This window comes from Varroa destructor, unplaced genomic scaffold (assembly GCF_002443255.2).
Source record: "Varroa destructor unplaced genomic scaffold, Vdes_3.0 BEIS01000003.1, whole genome shotgun sequence".
Taxonomy (NCBI): domain Eukaryota; kingdom Metazoa; phylum Arthropoda; class Arachnida; order Mesostigmata; family Varroidae; genus Varroa; species Varroa destructor.
In genome coordinates, this window is record NW_019211456.1 from 3,244,520 (window position 1) to 3,264,741 (window position 20,222).

General features: G+C 40.0%; 2 protein-coding genes and 1 long non-coding RNA gene across 14 annotated transcripts in view; 2 read left to right on the top strand and 1 right to left on the bottom strand.

Annotated features, from left to right (window-relative positions):
* Nucleotides 1–20,222, bottom strand: part of Atac2 (Ada2a-containing complex component 2) — a 93,560-nt gene that overhangs the window by 53,784 nt on the left and 19,554 nt on the right. For 5 of the 11 annotated variants that reach the window (XR_015324699.1, XR_015324701.1, XR_015324697.1 and 2 more), the window contains exon 3: nt 20,052–20,139. The exons of 1 other annotated variant lie outside the window; for it this stretch is intronic. The gene's annotated coding sequence lies outside the window, so the exon portion shown is untranslated. Of the gene's footprint in view, nt 1–4,536; nt 4,767–4,901; nt 5,183–16,619; nt 17,200–20,051; nt 20,140–20,222 lie in introns of those variants that run through there. 5 more of the 11 variants (XR_015324695.1, XR_015324696.1, XR_015324694.1 and 2 more) reach the window with 5 other exon arrangements.
* Nucleotides 1–20,222, top strand: part of LOC111247290 (SEC14-like protein 2) — a 41,060-nt gene that overhangs the window by 8,088 nt on the left and 12,750 nt on the right. For both annotated transcript variants that reach the window (XM_022798019.2, XM_022798022.2), the window contains exon 2: nt 11,009–11,185. In XM_022798019.2, coding sequence (XP_022653754.1) covers nt 11,009–11,185 — 177 coding nt within the window. The remainder of the gene's footprint in view (nt 1–11,008; nt 11,186–20,222) is intronic.
* LOC147756394 (uncharacterized) lies at nt 13,969–16,486 on the top strand. The gene is made up of 2 exons (XR_015324705.1): nt 13,969–14,335; nt 14,575–16,486. It is a non-coding gene; the product is annotated as an uncharacterized LOC147756394 (long non-coding RNA).

Below are 20,222 nucleotides of genomic sequence, written 5' to 3' on the forward strand. Positions count from 1 at the left end.
TTCAACCCTGTTGAAGATGCGTATGACCTGTACACTAATTTCGGCTCTGAATGTTGTATCTCGGTTCTTTTCAGCGGTAATTTGCCTAGTCAGCATCTTCTGCAGCTTATCTTAGAGAGTGGCTCCTACTTCAACATTACGATCTGTTTTAAGCTGCCGAGTATTACGTTCAATGTGAACGTCAATCTTTCTCTTAATATTATAAGCTTTGCTTGAAATGAAGAGCTCTCATACAATGCAGACGTAATAAAGCAAGCCTTCATACTTCATACAAACTCACAGCAATCGAAAAAGGAGTCTGTGGCCGGTGGACTATAAGTCATATCATCGCAACGTTCTTTCATCAGGTACAGAAATGGCAATGATAGATGTAAAGGTTTGAAGTCCCATGAGATTATGGCTATAACATTGCACCATTAATGGCGGTCGGGGCTCGACATATTGTCACCCTTCTCAGCTATCATCCACAACAACAAAGTCAAAACATTACGAGTTCTTCTCAGCTCGGTAAAAAAAAAGTACCATAGTTCCGTTTCGCTGCAAATGTTGAGAAGGATTTTTCCCTCGAAGCATTCAATGTCGCTCGGATCATTGCTTCTGTTCAGTTCAACCACTTCAGTAGATCTCACCTTAGCTCAGATTTCAAACGAGAACAATTATATAATCAACTTGTGTAAAAGCCTCTGAGCTAACAGCGAACGTTGTCACCCCTGATTTCAAACCTTATGCCGAACCCCTTAAACACAAGTGAAAACAGAACAGACTCACGCGCCTTCCATGCAGTACCAAGTTGACCGTTATTGTCTTTGAACATCCATTGATGTTCAAAGGTTGAGTAAACGTGTTTTCAGTACTGTTCCACCTACTCGACCACTATAATCCCCACGGATGGCCTCAAATTTACCATTACGCTATAAATCGGCAGGCGATATCCTATATTTTAATGAAATTTCGGTTGAACAGGCCGCTTTAATTTTTTCAGCAGTCATGGATGGAGTGAGCCAATTGGCGGCATCAAACTTTATTAATGGGTGGGCATTTCAGTGCCCACCCATTAATAAAGTTAACAAAGTTTAATTATCACCATCAAACGCTCATCGTTTTTGCATATTAGTCCGTTGTCCATGATGAAGTCTTATCTATATAGCTACAAATATCGACAAATATGAACTAAATCTAAGGTCTATCATCTAGCTTAGTACGATGCCTCATTATATCTGTTGTGTGTACCCAGCGTTCAATAGAAGCACTTGGTTTGATCTGGTTACGCCCACCACCTTAGGTTTATTACAGTTCTGATTGATTGATTGATTGATTGATTGACTACGGCATGCCGTAATTACGATGAAGTTGGAATTAGCGAAGACAGTAACAGCAGCACGGGTTTGATAACTTTCCCATTTAAAGGGTACATCAGACATGTTGATATTGATTAGCTGGCCAGCTTTTGTTTCGTCCCTTTTCGTCAATTTGTCTTTTGCTGTTTATCGTTTATGCATTCATGACGCTCATAATATAATATTAACGTTTTGATTGAAATTTCGAATATTTTCTCTAATTATATGAATTTCTTATTTTTTTACTTTGGTATCTTTCTGAATGTATCCAAAAACGTTATTTTACAGGACATCCGCTGGGGAACAAGGTCAATTATCTGAATAAGAAGGATGCCACTGACAGTTTCCGTCTGCACACTTATGTATTGTTGCGAATAAAAGGGCATGGAACTTAAGTTTGAATAAACAATTTCGCATGGAAAAAGGGGTAAAACGAAGCTACCATACATATAAAAGCCATGTTAGACAAATGTTCTATTACTTCAATATTAATATAGTCGTAATAAGCGTTGCAGCCAGCGCACTTCTATTTACAAGAGAGATTTTACGATTCATAGGAACCCCAAGAGGGCCACTGCATCTATATGAAATGCGGATTTCAGCAGCCGAGAGGCACATGTTCGCTCATCCATTGACTCACCTAGAGAGACACTGTCTCACATAATCATACTTTTTTTAGGCCAACGCCTGAATTCGTCGTATCAGTTCGCAGTAGCAGCAAAACTATGAGGCGAAAGAATGGGGGGGGGGAGGGGTAGGCTATATACATTTATTGAGCTTTTGGTTGGCGAAAAATGCCCCTGGCAACACAATTTTACCTGGTCGACCAGCCACGGTCGTAAGGCGATGTTTTGGTGTTATTTTTTCTTTAGCTGTTCTGTCATTAGCAAGTAACGATCGTCGTCCCTATGATGCATATCTTTGTGTGCTTATCGTTGTGTACAGCTTGTGCCATCTATGTTACGTTGGCCAACAAATTGCCAGTATCTAAATGAGTTTGGAAAATTGTACACATGAGCTCATTTCAACACAATTGCCTACAGTAATAAGGCATGCTTACGCAATGCTTTCAGGAACAACAAGCACAACACTCATTTTGCAGATCTAATTTCATTCAAATTACTTATAAACCTATATATAGGTCAAACGTTTGAACTTTTGCTCATGACAACAGGAAGTTTGAGCACAAGAACCCAAGGTAGCTGGTTTGAGGTAACACTGCATACTCGTTCGTAACTCTCTCCTCGTTTTCCTTACTCTGATTTCATGATGAAACAAAGCATTTCGGCGACTGTCCGCTTACATCAATAGTTTCAAGTTAGTTTTTAGATCTGCCATCTGGAAGTCGTATTTTACGGTTACTGATAAGCTCCCAGCAAATCCTGCAAATATATAGCCTGCGCGGCCTGATGTTTGCTAAACGGGTGATTATGGTCGCTGGCCATTCTGTTGGCTTTGGCAAGTGGATAGATATCTAGACCTAAAATCGAATGTTGATCAGTTAATACGTTAAGCAACATTCAGATGCAATGTCCACGAAGTATTACTTGACTTCATCTGAAAGACGTCTTAGAAAGTCAGTCTGATGTGTGTCGATGCGGACTGTCCGTCACAATTGCCTACACGGGCTTTTGCTGTGCGTTTCAATGTTTGAAACGATAGAATTCAGTACGCATTCGTGCACGGAGACAGGCCATAAATGTTCTCGGCACAAAAGGACTCTGCGTGAAGTAACGTAACGCTTGACTGCTATTCAATCAAAAATACGAGGTTCATACTAAAGTACGTTTCAGTTAGCGTACTTGATCGGAATAACCGGTTAACAACTATCGAAGGCCGTATGGGCTAGATATTCGTACAAACTAGGGATGACGGTTCGCTAAATCCAACTAATCATTTACAAAATTTAATGTCGCAAAATTAGTAGTCTCAAAGGGTCGGGCATTCAGTCTAAAGAATTACTTTTTAGACTGTGTCTTTCTGTAGTATTCTCAGACATAACTATATGATTACTCGTAGCGTCTCGATGTTACAGCCCCATAAACATTCTTGCATCTGCTATACTTAAATATGATTTAAAATCTGTTACTTTCCAATTAAAGCTGGCGTTGTGTTGTCGAAGATGACGTTCATACTATAACTTTCAGCTAACGAATATAACGAACAGCCCAGTCCTGTAAGTTGTGTAATTTCTGCTGTCTAAAAGCATAACTTGGTCAAAAAAAGAGACAGTATTTGGTCCTCGAGATATTAGTCCTCTGTGAATAAACAAACTGCCATATAGTAAAAAAAAAAAAGGTCTAAATGTCGACAGGTTTCACGCTGGTCCTAAGAAGCTATCATTCAATCTTCGTCCTCTTCTAAATTGTCAAAAGGATCATTCGAGGGCAGTTATTCGATGTATTACGGTAACTTGGAAAAAGTTGTGTTGAAACGGCTTAGTAGAGATCCATCGGTGTGTCGTATAACCACCATTACAATAATCAAGGAATCAAGGAGGACGAATAGCCCTCAACAAAGGTTGTTACGGTTTGCTTGCTGTTCATGGAGGAATATCGGATTTTGTAATGTCGTAGCTAATGCTGAATATATAATGCGTATTAGGCATACATTGCCTATACATACAGCGGTCTGCGACGTAATACGTAACCACGACCTTTGACATATAGGTTCAGAAAATGAGAGCCCATATCGATTAATCGGTATGCCGAAAATGCTCATGAGAAAAAAAGGCGTAGCGCAGTTATCTCAAAAATCACTGAGACGTCAGTACAGGCCATAGAATCGAGTGTCGCAAAAATACAAACTCTGTCTAACATAATGAAAATAAGCTTTATCCTTATTGAACAGCTGTTGTCGCCGCGACGTCATTTGCTCAGAGGGATCAGCTAATATGGGTCAATGCAACCGGGTCAGCTAGTTGCCTATCGCTAATTCATTATATCCCTACCCCTCCAAGGTTGTCGAAGCCGAGCGATAATAAAGTGCTACTCGATAATCAAACTGCTTGATGTGCCAGGGTACTTTACAGGACAGCAAAGTATTGAAGCCTTTGCAAATTATAGAAGCGCTTCTACAAAATATTTTTATCTTTTAAACGCAGAGATTTTGAAAATTGTTAGACTTAAGTCTCGAAATCGTACGGTTAGCATAAATATCAGAAAAAGAGATTTTTCCCCTTAATGAAAATGCTCCGTCGCTTGGAAATAAGGAGTTGTACAGGGACGACTATTTAATGTAAAGCAATTTCGAAATGACTCCGATAAAAAATCACAATATTTACATAAGTATCTTTTTACTATAAACTTTATACATTTAAAATTTTATTTAAATTTGACATCGATAAGGTAAACGTCCTTGAATTTCTTTGTGGCAATTATTCGCTTCATCCGGTTTCATCCTCCTTTTCGGACATACCTGACCCTCTCTCTGAAATGGCAGCACCGATAAGGTTTGTTTACTGTTTAAGTAAGGTATCTATGTAAGTAACCTATCAAAAGTCGAGCAGGATTATATTTCATAATCATTCATTCACGTTGCCCCGGTTGGAGATCAGGTGCTCACCAAAATGACTCCTTGAGAACGCGATTATACGATTAGTTACGTATCTTCCAAACCCCTTTAACGACTTCAGCTAACAATCGGAATTTATAGCTGCATGGCGCTAAAAGGGGTCTCTGACGCCGCCAGTCGCATGCCAAGTCGGACGCTATTCTTCCTGCAGTATAAGCCTTTTTTTCATGGATATTTCGGAAACTCTAGGAACACAAGCGGTACTTGTGTTTTTCCACACACCCCCTCACGTAAAGATGTGCCTTATCGCCAAACACCATTTTCCTGGGGAGCTCAAGAACAAAAGAATGACACGAAGCTAGGAGATATGAATAACTGCCAATCGAGGGAGCCTATGTGAGTGATGTCACATTTAAGTAGAATCTTCAGTGTAAACAGTCTGTACTAAGAAAATATTTATGCGATTAGAGTCAGCTAGCTGTCTTGGTTGGCGCAATTTTGAAGTTTCTGTCGACCACTATGAGCATCACTGTATCAATAAAGCTAGGCAACTTGTGGAAATACACGATGGCTATTGTGACACATAAAAGACTTGCAACCTTTACTTTTTCGTTTATTTGTCGCCGCTAATTTTTTATTAGCCGTAAGTAATATGGGAGGACGCTACTTATTGTATTGCAATTTGCTTAGTGAACCTCGGAATCATCTAGCTTTCCTTCAAGCGGTTATTCTATTTGTACGCCGAGGATCACGATCATCTATACGAAAGCTTCTCGTACTGCTTCCATGTTGTCTCTCAAATAGATGGTCCTACTGTTTACCATCTACTATAGCGTATCTATAAGATTGCATTGGAAATGCGAGCTATCTTTTACTAGAATGAGTATAGAATACGCTGACAAGCGCGTTGCTACTGCTTTCATAACACTGACTCCAATATCCGCTCTGGTAGTTCATTTTCTAATAGCAGACGTCCTGCGATATTAATGCTCATTTGCAAATGAAGAATAGACGACTTGACTACTTCTGTTCATAGCCATAACATTAACAATTAGTTAAGAACCCCATAGTTGTTGCCATTGACGTTGGCCGGGAGCTTGTTCCCCTGTGACCTTCCAGTTCGAGCTGACGATGATTTACAGAGATAAGGGTCTGACTCCGGTCAGTCAGTGAGGTCGTTTTTCTTTCTCCCTTCTCTAAGCCTGTGTAGCACCTACAGTGCAGGTGTCTTAGGCTGAAGTGGCTGTCTCCGACAATTAGCTTAGTCTGTTCACACTTCTGATAAAGAAGTTTAACCCTGTGTATATAGAGGTCGTGCAGACGGTGGCGATTATGGGGGTTATGGGATCGCTGCAAAGAACTATGGCACCTCTAGAAATGTGGGCTATCCGCCAGCAGGATTATGCAAACACACATGCTAATGTGATCTCTAATCCAAAGGGCTTAAAGACTTGGCATGACTCCTAAGTTAAGCTGATGTCAGACTCGAATTAGGCCACTATTCAACAGACTTAAAACATCGTTTGGTATCCGTGTTTTAAGACAATCTCGCGCAGTCCAGCGAGCTAAAAAACAGAACACCTATACGGATATAGGCTGAAGAAGTTGCGAAAACTTCATTAGATACTGTCTTAAGTTTTATCACAATGTATATATATATATATATATATCGACAACCCAATATACCAATGACCTTGGCTGATCAGTAGAACAATGAATTGAAGGATGAAAAACAGCAGTCCTAATATATAGAGTTCCCGTAATCGAGAATACATCTTTAAGAAAAAAACTTGAAGAGGGAGGGGGAGGTTGATCTACATCACTACTAGATACGCCTGCACCTTCCAGCTGTAGGGTCCTCACCGCCTTTTAAGGTTATTTTCATTGTTATTTAATATTTAAAAAATACCATGTCACAGATTTTCTGCTTTTTACCCGACAGATCCATCTGTTAAATTTGAATTCCATGGACAATTTTGAACAAAACGATGAGAAAACCCTTACAAAGAGAACTGCTTTCCGACGATGTACAACAGTTCGTCCCCAGTAAACAAAAACCTAGCAATCAACATAAATGGATAATATCTAGTTAGCTATACAAACACTCTTTACCGTCGTTTATTAGTACCCACTCGAAGAAAAAGGCGAATATAGAGTTGTTCGACTGCGGGGATTTTTGTTGGGTGCAAGTACAATAAAATTGGTTATATTAATTTTACGAGCTTTTACTCTAATAATTTAGTTTAAGCTATATTTCAGTGGCCATTTTTTTAATCACTCATTGTAGCCCACTTTACCAGTGGTCCTTATATTAAGTCTGTATATTAAATATCTAACACCCCGTAGAACTGGCATCGTTTAGAAGGTACTTCATTCTAACTAAAGTGCGCATATCTCTAAGAACTCGAAAATGGCAAGCCACAGGCCTCTTGGTTACCTCACCCGGCAACTAGATTAAACTAACACAATTGGTTTAAAGTACAGATTAAATAATGGCAAAGAGGTTTTTCAGATGAGTCATAAGACCGTAGCTTATAGTTATATAAGTCTAGAGCGAAGCTGCAAATATTTATGTTTAGAAAGTGGTCAAAAAGGTGTTTTGAACAACGGCTGAACGTACCTAGAGCACCTTACAACAACTTAAAGTATCAATCAAAGCAGTCTTTATATAACTGCAATGCAAACAAAATCGTCATACAATTGCAACGATAACTTCAAACGACACGCACTCAGAGGGCCCAGAAAACGCGTGACATCTTTAATTCCAAGAATCTTCAATTTCTATTCAAAACTATGGGACCAGCTACTTGCTTGCTAGCAGATAAAGTTGAAAAGTGCTGCTTAGAACAAAAAACATAGTCTACTTACTACTATAACACATTATTATTATTATTATTATCTCTGTCTAAATCCAGCAGAGTAAATATAATCGGCATGGGACACAACCGTAACATACTATCAACAATTTAATTTGTTGACCTGCTATTTACACAGTCTCCGGGCGTATAATCCGCATAAAACGTTTTTATAACATAGTACTGTTTTGAAAGCGCGCTTTGAAAAGCTAAAAAAAAAAAAAAAAATTATTTTCAAGTTTCAAATTGAAAAATAAGAAAGGGAATCGTCGATTATCAGTAGCTAGGTCAAAATGATTGCTTAACAAACACAGTGAGTGTTGCTGTACAGTAGATGTTCTGCGTACACTGAGGAGTTATCAATGGACCAAAATGCGTTTGTCAATGAATAAAGAACATGCGCAGTACTCTACTTGCGTGCTCGACAGAGAATGATTAGGACACACTGAGAGCTTCGTGATCAGGCCGTTTATTTCATATTTTTCGTCCTGTTGTGTTATTTGGACACCCTGTAGGGAAACCATTTTCAGCGTTGTTGAGGAGGAAAAGAAATACTATTAGATATTTAAGGAAATCTATGACGTCAATGTCTTGCTAAAACTATTTGTGTGTGGGAGAATGATGACTTACTTAATGGAATGGCAGTACGGGAGTAGCACGCCTGACTCATGTCAGTATCAATGTTTACTATTAGGAACGACGGCAATAGAGGCTATAATAAATTGGTGGCTCAACAATTATGCTGACACAAATCAGGGACAATGCGGCTATGGTCACAGCTGAACAATTATAGGGTTAGGTAGAACGGTGGAGATCTGTGCTTCAAGACCTGCACAGCTGTCGTATTGCTTCTGAACAATTGAATTTGTCCACACGGAAACGCTTGCTCTTCTTGCGCTTTTCCAACTGAACGGAGACCGTGCTGCATATGGCAGTTGCCACCGTCTGAGTATTGCCCCACGTTTCAAAACGGAGCTGTCCAGCATAGAAGAATAGACGAAGAGGCCTCGTTAACGACTGAATTGTCGCAATACTGATTTCAGCCAGCAGCAGTTACAGCCGGTTGAATGACATTGAAGCAGTCGTTGAGTGAAGTATTTGTTATGTAAGCATCTCATTTAATGCACAGCAATCGGGAAGGACCCCGCGAGCCAGCTAACCCGCCCGCCACCTGTGCAGCAGCCTGATGCGATGACGTTGAGTACCTTACTTTAAGCTATTTACCCTTCTTTAATAAGCAAGTAAGACTTTTTCTTGCCTATCTAAGGTAAAAACCTTTTCTGAACAAATAATTCTCTTAATAGAAAAGCTTTACACTTGCGTATCCACGCAGTGTTGGTGCACGTTGGAGGTTTGTATAGTTTTTGTGCAGGAAACTGTTTGCCCTCAGATGTGGAGCAATTGATTAGACTCATCACTAGCGCTTTCCCCTTACTTCGCATGGCTTCGCCTATATACATGTTTGTGCATCGGCCTTATAAAACGCTAACAACATTTACGTGCAATTAGATCAGAAAAGCAATATAGCAGATATCTGACCGCTGAAGATCACTGATTATGAATTGAAATCCAATGATCTCTCGTAGAACGAAGCAAAACCGTCACTGATTCGTCTTGTCATATTCTGTATTCAATTGTACTCACCCCGTTCGGACGTGTTATGACGTACGTATCAAAAAGATCCAATAAGTTAGCGCTAGAGGTGGTTCGATGACAATTTTTTTCTAGCAACATCTATCTATTTCGAAGACAGATTTCCTTATATGCATGCGGCTGTATATAGCGCGGACGACAAGTCGTGCCGCTACTGGGCGCTCTTCTGTCATGTATCTCCCTGGACAGCAGCTCGAGGAAAAGACATTTTGTCTCTATACTGTTAAAAATATCTTTCATCGTTGCTGACCTCGGTCTGCCTCACTTCTCGATGCTTCTATAAATGAGTACTGCATTGAGAAACGAAATAGCATCATTCTTGAAAAGAAAAAAGGACCCGTCAATGAATCCGCTAACTTGTCAGTAGAAAAGCGCAGAAATATTGAGGCATAGCGCGTAGCTGAGAGTTTCGTTCCCGTAGATTTGTTGCTTTTTCGGGGTCAAAACGGCCATACTTGAAACAAAATACGACTAGTTTAACACGATGAGGCTTAAAGAACGAGCCGCTGTAAAGGTTGTCCCTACTGCATGCGCTGACGCGGAAGGGCCAAAAACCAGCGGGTAGATGGAGCTCACACGTTTATCCACTTCATCAAATTCATTCACGCGTCAACACAAAATAAATAAAAAGTTGTCGCGGTTTTGGGTCCATGGACTTCTATTCAGGCATTTTTCCTCTTTGGTGTGACGAAAACACCGGAAAGTCCATGGTTGATTGTTCAAAATAATATGGAGGTGACGACTCGCAAGGGTTATTTCTATTTGGCTCCGTTCTGCTCGTTAACGTCAATTTTGGCGTCAAAAAAACGGCAGAATTCAACCATCCTTTCCAAGGCACTCAAAAGACCTCACCTTTTCTTTTGCAAGCGAGCGAAGCTTTACGTACGGCTGCCGAAGCATCGTGACAAATAACTGCTACCGGCAACTGACTGACGATGTCCATATCTTTAATCTATCAAACAAGAGTTTTACTAATACTAGTATATCGTTCACTGCGCGCGTTAACAAATCCGTTTAAACTTTTCAGTTACCTGTCTGAATGTAGCAAATGTATGTATAAGTTTAGCTAGATATAGTATACGATATGTAGACAGCTGGGTTTCTCGATGATATTCGCGGCCAACTTGCATGTGCCGAGAACGAGTATCTGAAATGATTTTTTGGGAAAGCCTGTCTAACTGAACCACTGTTCTTCCTAGGTGAAATAGATATCCTTTGACCCAGCCTCTGTTCAGAACGAACGAATAAACTTGAACTAACCTATTGCTTAATACGTCGAGTATATAGCGACGTCTTGATTATGTAAACATACGCGGAAAACATAGCTTACTTGAAACAAGCTAGAATATTTACAAGTTTTTTTTTTTTTTTATTGTTTTCACGTGGTTTTGCATTGAAATGTATCGCTAGTGTAGTGATTCTCTATTGTGTTACTTGGCAAGCTCGACTTAGCAGGGAGTTGTAGACATTTTCATTTTTTTGAGGATATCGCTTTCTTCCGGACGAGTTCCTTCTTCTGTGCCGGATATGAAAGCTGTGCCCGAGTCAGCAGCAGCTGCACTATGTTCGTCAATCCAGAAGTATAATTTATGATCAACTCAGAGCGTCGGTCATTTAATTAAATACGATTCCCTTTTATCTGAATTACAGTTCCGTGATCGCTGCGCGGATGTGTGGCAGGACAGTTTCGATGACTACTTTGCCTTACGGTGGCTTCGAGCAAGGAACTTCTTAGTTGACAAGGCGGAGTATATGCTTCGACGGCACCTTATTTACCGCGACAAGATAGACATGGACAATATCACCAAGTGGTACAAGCCACCCGAGGTCGGTATTAGCATTTGGGTAAACGGATCTACGTGACGTTGATATTCAAATTTCTGAGGCGGTTAAGAACAATCGTTAGTACGCTATTTCAATTCTGTAAAAGAAAATATTCTATTATTATACAAGGAAAATTCAAGTGTTATCTAGCTGCCTCGTTATGTAATCGCCCAGGATACTGGCGTTGACAAGGAAAAAAAGGACGAACCCATCTTTTGCTCGATTCGAACCGAGTTACGTATGCACCTGCAACGCACATACTAACCAAGACTCTGCACTCCTTTAGAAAAATCAGGAATCGATATCGTATAGAACGATTTAAGGATATTTCAAAATGCCATGCGGTGGATTTATAGAGAACAGTTCTTAAGGAAAATAATGTCCGATGAAAAATGATCGATTGGTTACGACTAGTATGCCTTCCTGTTGTCTATAACGAGGTTATAGTTAAGACCGACAGTCACGTGCGCGTGAGCTGGTCAGCGCATGTAGGCTAGTACGTTAATGTCGCGTACATGCTCGCCGTATTATGTTATCCCAATAGACGACTCAGAAGGCTCGTCTCTGAGGGCCTGACTAAGGTACAGCAGAACGGTCCAGCACGCGCAGCTGTATTTAACGCGTTGGTATTTTGCGCTGCGTGCCTATAGATAATATTAGTTCGATACGCACCGATGTCGCTTTCTGTTTACGCATAAGGAGGACTATCGGGAAAAGTTCTACCAAACCTTCAAAAAATCTTCACCTTAGCTTCAAACCTTTACGTATTTCTTCGATGACAGTTAGAAAATATATAAACCGTTTCATCCATTTTCTACAAAGACAAAAAAATGTACAATATGACTTCGAAAACCGTAGTAAATGCGCTTTAGGTTAGCCGAGAGACTATATTCTCGTATGTCCTTTGGCAAGCTTTACCGTCCGCCAAACAGATGCGAAAAACAGGTTCCGTGAGAACTCTGTATGTTTACGAAAAAAAATCTGCTTACTGATCGGCGCATTGATCTAGTCCTAAACACAGACTGTTTTGATGAATACAAAACAATGTAAAGGAGTCATTAGTGTGTTAATACCTTCAGATTTTATATATTCTTTCCTTGTGAATGTCTTTTTACCTCTAGAATGTAAGTCAGCCCATAGGTGTCGTTTCATTCGTTAACCTAGCGTCAATTCACAGTCGATCCTACTGTTGATCAATGACAAGTTTGTCTATTCTGCCTGATCAGAGAAACAGATAAAATGTAATCCTTGGTCGTTTTTCCTAATACTATTATAGCAGTACCCTGTTCTGAATTGATTAATGGGTCTTATGAAGACTAAACGAAAGCTGCAATCTTGACAAATTATTCAATACCAGATTTCAGGCAATTGAATTTATAACCACAACATCAATTCTTGTTCTAGCTTACTTTAGCCAAAATGCGTTACAAATACAAGCTAGATTAGCGGAAAAATGGACACCTGCTATAAGCGCCTGTGAGCCTCAATTAAAAAATTTGTAGCCATTATTCTTTGATATCGGGCAAAAATACGAAGATTTTCCGGGCGTTTGAAGTTTAAAGGCGCTATCAAATGCAAAAGTATATGTATATTAACGTTTTCATTACTTCAAAGAGTCGTATTCTGTGCCGTATAGGTAAAAGAAAATGTTATTTATACGACGAGACAAATAGGCGGTTACTGGCTGATCTGGCATAGGCGTGGCCTCCTTTGCACAGACGATCTCTTTGCAGCTTGAAAAGTCTCTGGCTAATTTCCATTTTATATCTGTTAGTTAGCTGGAGACTAAAGTGTAATAAAAACTAGGGCAGTTGGATAAATAATAGTTGGATGGTCAAATTGGATCCTCAAATTGTCGAGTGGTCCTTTTCAAATTGTCATAGGACTTTTTTTCAGTCCTTTACATATACGCATATGCATCTCTATAGGGTCACGCTAAGGTTTCTGTGTAATTTGACTGTTGGAAAGTCCTTATATCGTATCAGTCAATAAAGTAGGAGATATCGGAATTATTGTTATATTTTTTTATTTTATTTGAATTCAGTGAAAGGGGCAAAACATTGATAATGTAGACAACCTATTCACATACCTACGATCTTTATAAAACTATAATATAATGTCATAGCGTTAGTATATATCAAAATGGCTATCAGTGTGGTCATTTAAATGGTTCTACCGATTAATATATGCTTAGGAAGTTTGTACACTAACATAAGCTTTGAAAAGCAATCCTTCACAAAAGGAAACTAGAGTTCGTACTTATCCTATTAAACAGAATCTATCCGCGACAAATGTTATATATCCATCTATGTAATATCTAAGTCACATGTATCCACTGCCGCTGTGCAAGGACAGCCGCCTTAGAACGGACAGCGACCAGAAAGAGGTATCACTTATCTGTTAACGTGGCCACTGTAAAAAAGAGGACAGTACGTAGTGAATTACCTAGTACGCTTCTAGACAGAGGAGTGGAGATCTACTAAAGGAGCAGTGGTTACTATCGACAACTTCACAGTCGACCTGCCGTCAAGCAGTCGATAGATTTATGTCTACAGGTACCAATTTGCGCCTGAAGCAGATTTCGAACACTGATGGTAAACATGCCTAGAAATATACGGAGAACGTGCATGCATCCAGGCAGACATGTAGTCATTAGTGTGTGTTGGGTGTCCGAGGTTGCTAGCGGAGAGGTTTTAGCAGGTTTAGGCAAGTGAGGTATAATGGTAAAGTGAGGAGTAGATGATACACCTAATCCGGATAGCTTTGGCGGACTTCAAATGGTAATTTGGCCAACTGCTAGAAGTATCACATAAGGAACTAGAAAAGAAATTTGTAACAGTGGAAAGATACCACCTGTTCCATTATGGATTGCGTATGCATGCTGCACGATAGAGGCTAGGTAATAAAAAAACAGAAAAAAAAAGAGGTGCTAATAGTGGGTGACGTGGTGTGTTGGATCTTGTTGCTAAACGTACATACACACGTATGCACGTGTACGTGCACGTTGTATTTTTCTTGTCGGTGTGTACATCTAGCGCAGATACGAAATAAGCATGCCAGCAAATAGGACAGCTCAAAACACATTTTCTTTTAAATCTAATAGCAGTAGCTAGAGATCATTCGGCGACAAATCCTGAGAATCCTAACAATAAGGTAGTGCCTATCCATGTCGCTCTTTCGCCCAATCAGTATTAAACGAGAAGACGGATTAATGACTTGCTGCCATTGAATAAATGTAGCTTTTTTGGTTGCGAAGGTTACCAGTTATGTGCATATCAGCTATTGAGGATCGGTTACTTTAAGTGTAGTTAAATGTTCCAGTTCGTTACATTCACTAAGCTGTGAAATGTGCCTGGGTCGCCTTATTAAAAATACTATATTTCTAATAACAGGAATACCAAACGGGCGGACGCGTTGTCACCTGCTTTACGTGTATCATCCTGCAGCCTAAATGTCGAATATGTATCCGTTACGTAATGATATAGAAACGTGCGTATATATTAAAAGACGGCTATGTAAGGCGAACATTCGTCGAATTGGAATTATTTCAGTTGCTGTATTGGTCCTATAAATGGGCCTAAAGCTCTTTCGGCTCACTTACGTTGAGAGGACTGCGGAAGCAATATCCACCACTGGTCACTGTGCTCTTTAAAGAAAATTATTGATTTAGTTCACATTAATAAGTATTTATTCAATCGTCCTAGTTCAGGTTTGCTCTTCGACTTAATCCCTGCCGAAGGTAACACACTTACGGCACCGTTTCCTTAGTCCTTAAAGCGCTTTACAGATTCAATCGTTGGGATAGTCCTCAGCTGGGTCAGCGATTTTGTTTTGATTTCTCCTATCACTCCAAAGAGTTTCTCTTTAAGTTTTCCCTCAGTTTTGAGAATAGGAAAAGTCGTATCAAGCTAAATCGAGTACAAGGGTTGAGGTAACATACATACGGAGTTTTTCTTTGGCAAAAACTGCTGAACATATGGTTAAGTGTGGACCGGTTAATTGTCGTGAGGGGAGACAGATGCCTTAGCGGTTCGCCGAAAAACTTTTGTTCTCTTAGAAGCGTGAATGTTCTAGCACAAATAAGTTGAGTGTCAGTTGTTGCAAGCTGTAATTGTATTGTCATAGTTCACAAAGTTGACTCTGGGAAATTTTTCAAGATGTTGCTATAATATTTTTCTCCTTCACATTTGTGCACCTCAGGGGTGGTTAACCTAATGAAACTTGCCAGGGTATCGATTAATTAGTTTTCATTACCAATATTTTTACTGCACTTTTCGCATAATGGCATTAGGGCATCCAGCGGCCTTGTCAAGACATGTGTCCTTATTATATGCTGCTGTTTCCTTAAGCTGTATTTTTAATAGGGATCTTTAGCTAACAATGTTAAGTAATCGACTCAATAATTAACACTATATTAAAGCACTACTTGACAATTTATGAAGTAGAGTCCATATAATTATACGTTATACTGGGTGTGTATACCTCAGTTACAATAAACCTTATACAAATGTTCACGTACCGTTCTCATACCAATCAGTTATATAATTGCCCACTGCAAACCTCTAAATCGGTTGCTTAGCGGCCAAAAATGGATACGAAAGAGTATATATATCATTATGATGCCGCAGCGCTAGCGTTGCATATTTACAGAAAATCATGTGAAGCACCAATCATGAAATTCGAAATGTTTATTTATACTAACAGAAGTTACGCTCAATGGACTAGCATCTTCACCCTTGAACTTTTAACTCACTCTGTACGGTTATAAATAATACTGATCTCAGTAAATGGTAAGCAACTGGTATCCAAAACACGAGTGCAAACGAAGGGCGACACTTCCTGCACGGCTAGCTGGCAGTACCATGCTTTGAAATACTCGACCATACACATTTCTAAAAGTTTCGCCTACATGTCCTCTAGGCAATACTTATTACCCAGCTAGCAAAACAGATAGGATTTACGCGAGAAAATCTAAAGTATTCTCATCTCGGGGTGAATTGGGCCTGGTTCTGCTCCAGGCACCCGAAGTTACTCCCAACACGATCATACACGTTGCGTCACTCAAAAATACATTTGCACATGCATATTTTCACATGTGTGAATATTACCCAGAGTATTGCAATAAAAATGTTTGTTACGCATGTGCCAAGATATACTAACAGTACCAATTTTTTTGAAAAGTGAATAATGGGAAATTGTTTACTAAGATAATATAATTATAACAATGTTATACTACAAGTTGTTATGTATTTCAACGTGGCACACATAATGGAAGAGACGGAATAAACTGAAGCAATAAAATTAGTTGTACGGAGCAAGTCGTTTTTACATTGAACGAAATTATCATAATGCATTTGACTAGAGAAAACTCAACTAGTTTCTGGTTAAAATCTGAAGATAGACCCATTTGGGATCACCGTTAGGTAGCAAGTGCTCATAATCTTAGATTGGCACATTCTGTGGTAAACTATGAAGGGAAGCTTTGTGGCGTTTATACGAAAAGCTAAACATGCCTGTATTGGAAAATTTACAAATAGCTATTTCTTGTCTATATCCGTACACAGCGAGCTTTAGGTATATAAATTGATGTCCCTGAACGTGCAGGCTTTTTGGGGCATTACTAGGCAAAAAAATGATAAACCATGATACCTGCGACGACGCTTCAAGGTCTTCTTTTTTTCTTTGCCTGATCAGTTTCGCCTCGTGAGGAGAGGGGTCAAGAGTGACTCTGTGATCCTCGGATGTTGGAACGCGTATGATACTGCCCGCGCTCTTCGCGAGCTTAGGTTGTCAGCGAACTGCATCTAAGGTTCGCAAACACCCATGGAGTCAAATTTAAGGGTTAGGTTCTTCTGGGATGTCCGAACATTACTACATGTAGTTGATAACCTCACTCGCAGTGACTGACGTAAGCCCTGTACGCTCGCATTTGACGCGAGTAGAACGGCATGCTTCGGCTGTACGCGCTGATGTAGTCATCAACAACGTCAACGAAGTGGGGTCACTATGGGCCGCTCCTGCTCTCGCAAAAAAAATAACAATTGCTGATGTGATCACACAACTAGAAATCGCGTCTATCTCACCATTGCCATTACGTATGTATTACGCCTAGTTTACGCTATGTAATAGTGCTTGTCTCCGTTTGCGCTGTTTGATATCGCTGTACCTGTTTACCTCTATGTCGAATAACTTTATGTATATATATAGTTTTTTTGCGTTGGATCTGGTTTCGAATTTGGTGCTGCGAAGAAGACCGCCCTGGTTGCCTTGCTATGTGGGTCATCTGTATACGGTCATGGGTTTGAGAGGCTGTATCTGCTGACGATATAACGCCAGGATGTATTCATTGAGTGGCATAGCGTTTGGGATCACAATAATTTCCATCAGCCTGAGCTATTGGGTGTGCAGGAAATGGCGGTTGGATCCATTTCTTGTTCATGGACGGGCTCGTTCATACTTGCGTGTACGGCCACGGCAGCTCTTTAGGGCCGCATGGCTGTAATCATGAGACTGCGGTGATGGGCTGAGGGACAGGGCACAAAATCGGCCAGGCGCCTCGCAAAGGAACAGCTACGGATGTCGGTCACCAAGACGCACCACATAGTCGGTAAAACTAGCGGCAGCACGAGATATACAAGCTACATTCGATCCGATTGACTATGAGTAGCACCATCATCTCGTTAGTTTCATCCGCTTGAAATGGCCGTAACGTGTCGATAAGGGAGCTGGATATGCTCTCTATTTCTCGCTGTGTTACGTTGCATTCAAGGATAAATAGTTGCGAAATTTCGGTTCTGTCAAGAATCTAGCGAAAACACAACCCCTTTCGCACACGTTCATCTCGCTCGGTCCTCTAGTCTTGGCTACTCTAGGAATACGGTCACTCTTTTCTTCTGCTATTAAGGTTAGAACGTCTTTCGTTAGAGAAATGCTCTGAGCTTTACCGGTTTGAAACCAGTAAGAACAAGTCAAAACCGATTTCTTTCTCTTTTTTCTTCGCTTTCAACTGGACAACGAAGGACTTGATGACCTTGACAGGGCAAGAGAAACCCGAACGCCGATGATTGTCGTACGTTGTGATGCCTAAAGCAGTATAACCACATAGCAATAACAGACGGTCGTTTAGCTGGCCGGTTCCTTCCCTTCAAGAACTACATATGCTACAGAGCAAACGTAAATCCTTCATCCTCCCTGGACTCAGTTCGTGAAGAACCCGCTGTTTGCCCTTTTTCTTCATCCTCATTGTCTTTATTGCAATTCCATAACACACGCTTCAAAAAACCCGTACGGAGCTGGTGAGCAGCAACGTTGTTTTGCTCCAAAGCTTCCGTGATAACGGCAGCTCATTTTTCCGTCTGGGGCTTTCAGGCGTGGTTACTCTTCCTGTGATCTTCAACTTCCTAATTTCCGTTCTAAAATTACACAAGCAACTTGAGAAATCCCAAAGCTGCAATCACGCTACGTTTTTACACACGGTAATTCCTCACAACCCTAAAATTTGCTTAGAAAAGTCTAAACAAACTCAGACTAGCTTCTTACTGATGAGTCGTTTGCCAAATGTCTACTTCAAAGTGTGTACAGTGTCTCTAAATGTTCAACAGGTAAGTATCATCGAGGAAACAACGGACAAACATACAAATGATATATTTAATTATAAAACTAACGAAATGTAACAATAAGAGACCCGATAAATAAATTTTAATAATTGTCATGCACAGTCTCAAAATCTGCTGTTTTCTAAATCAAGCGCCACTAGACAAACAAACCAAATTTCTTCCACCCGTGCAATGTGAAGAGCAAGTCAATCATCGTTCCCACTAGCACCCGAATCGTATTTACAAACTTCGCAGATGTAGGGAAGAGCAAAGCAAAATGTCGCGATTTAGTTATGATTTTACCCGCAAATAATAGCGCCAAGCGCCAATCTGCATGGGAATATAGTTCAGCTTAATTAATTGTCCTGCGAGAGATCAATAGGACTAGCACAAGGTTTCGTTGATCTTTACAAGTGGAAATTTTAATTCATACTCAATCCTCTGACACAAGTGCTCGACAACTGTGGAATCCATCAATAAGATGAACTTCAATATAAAAAAAACAGCTAACATCTGTCTTTAGTAATGCACATACATATAGGCCATTTACGTCTCTGTGAAGTCCACAGAACAGGTACGGAGGTTCCTATTTCTTTCAGCCACAATATATGGTCTATATATGATTCATGAAAACAGGGCGAAAATACAGTTTTCGAAATAGTGTTTTCCCATCAAGCACGTCAGCCAATTTTCGAAATGGAAAAATTCCCTTCGTTTATATAAATATCTAAGGGTGCAAGAGAAGACATTCCCTTTACCAGGTGCCGTACTCGCCAAAAAAAAAATATGTTTTTAGTTATCACAGCAGATCACCTTCAAACGAATTCTAGTTTTTTTTTTTTGGCAACGACTGATTTGGTACGTAGCGATCGCCAATACAGGCCAAGGCGCAGGACCGATGCGCCACGGTCAAGCAGTGCCTCCTATTTTGCCATTAGAAATTTAATGAAAATGAATAACGGAAGCTTTCGAACAAGCGAAGTTTGTCATTTGCAAATTGAGACCAACTCTAAATATAGGCACATATCTATATAGTGAAACTAAACTACAGTAACATATTTGTTACGAACAGCAGAAGCCAAAGGATAGGACTACTACTGTTGCTATGAGTATAGTTATTACAACCTTACTTATTTGCAAATTCAGTTCGACTTCATTTTTGACCACTTATAGCAGCAAGATTCTGCAGCAATCCATGCTTCTGACCGTCTGCTATCACTATGAATGACGTCAATTTCTGTATAAATAAAAAAGTTTTCGTGATGTTGACTTACCCCTTTGAATCTCCGTATACCCAAACGTACTCAGCATTACCACGTGTACGAAAACCCCTCGCTATCTTAGATGATGCTGGAGCAGGCACTGTAAATCGTAGATTTTAGAAGATCTTCAAAAATAGAACCTAAAATTGTCTGTCTTAATATTAATAGGGCTGCACAACGTAC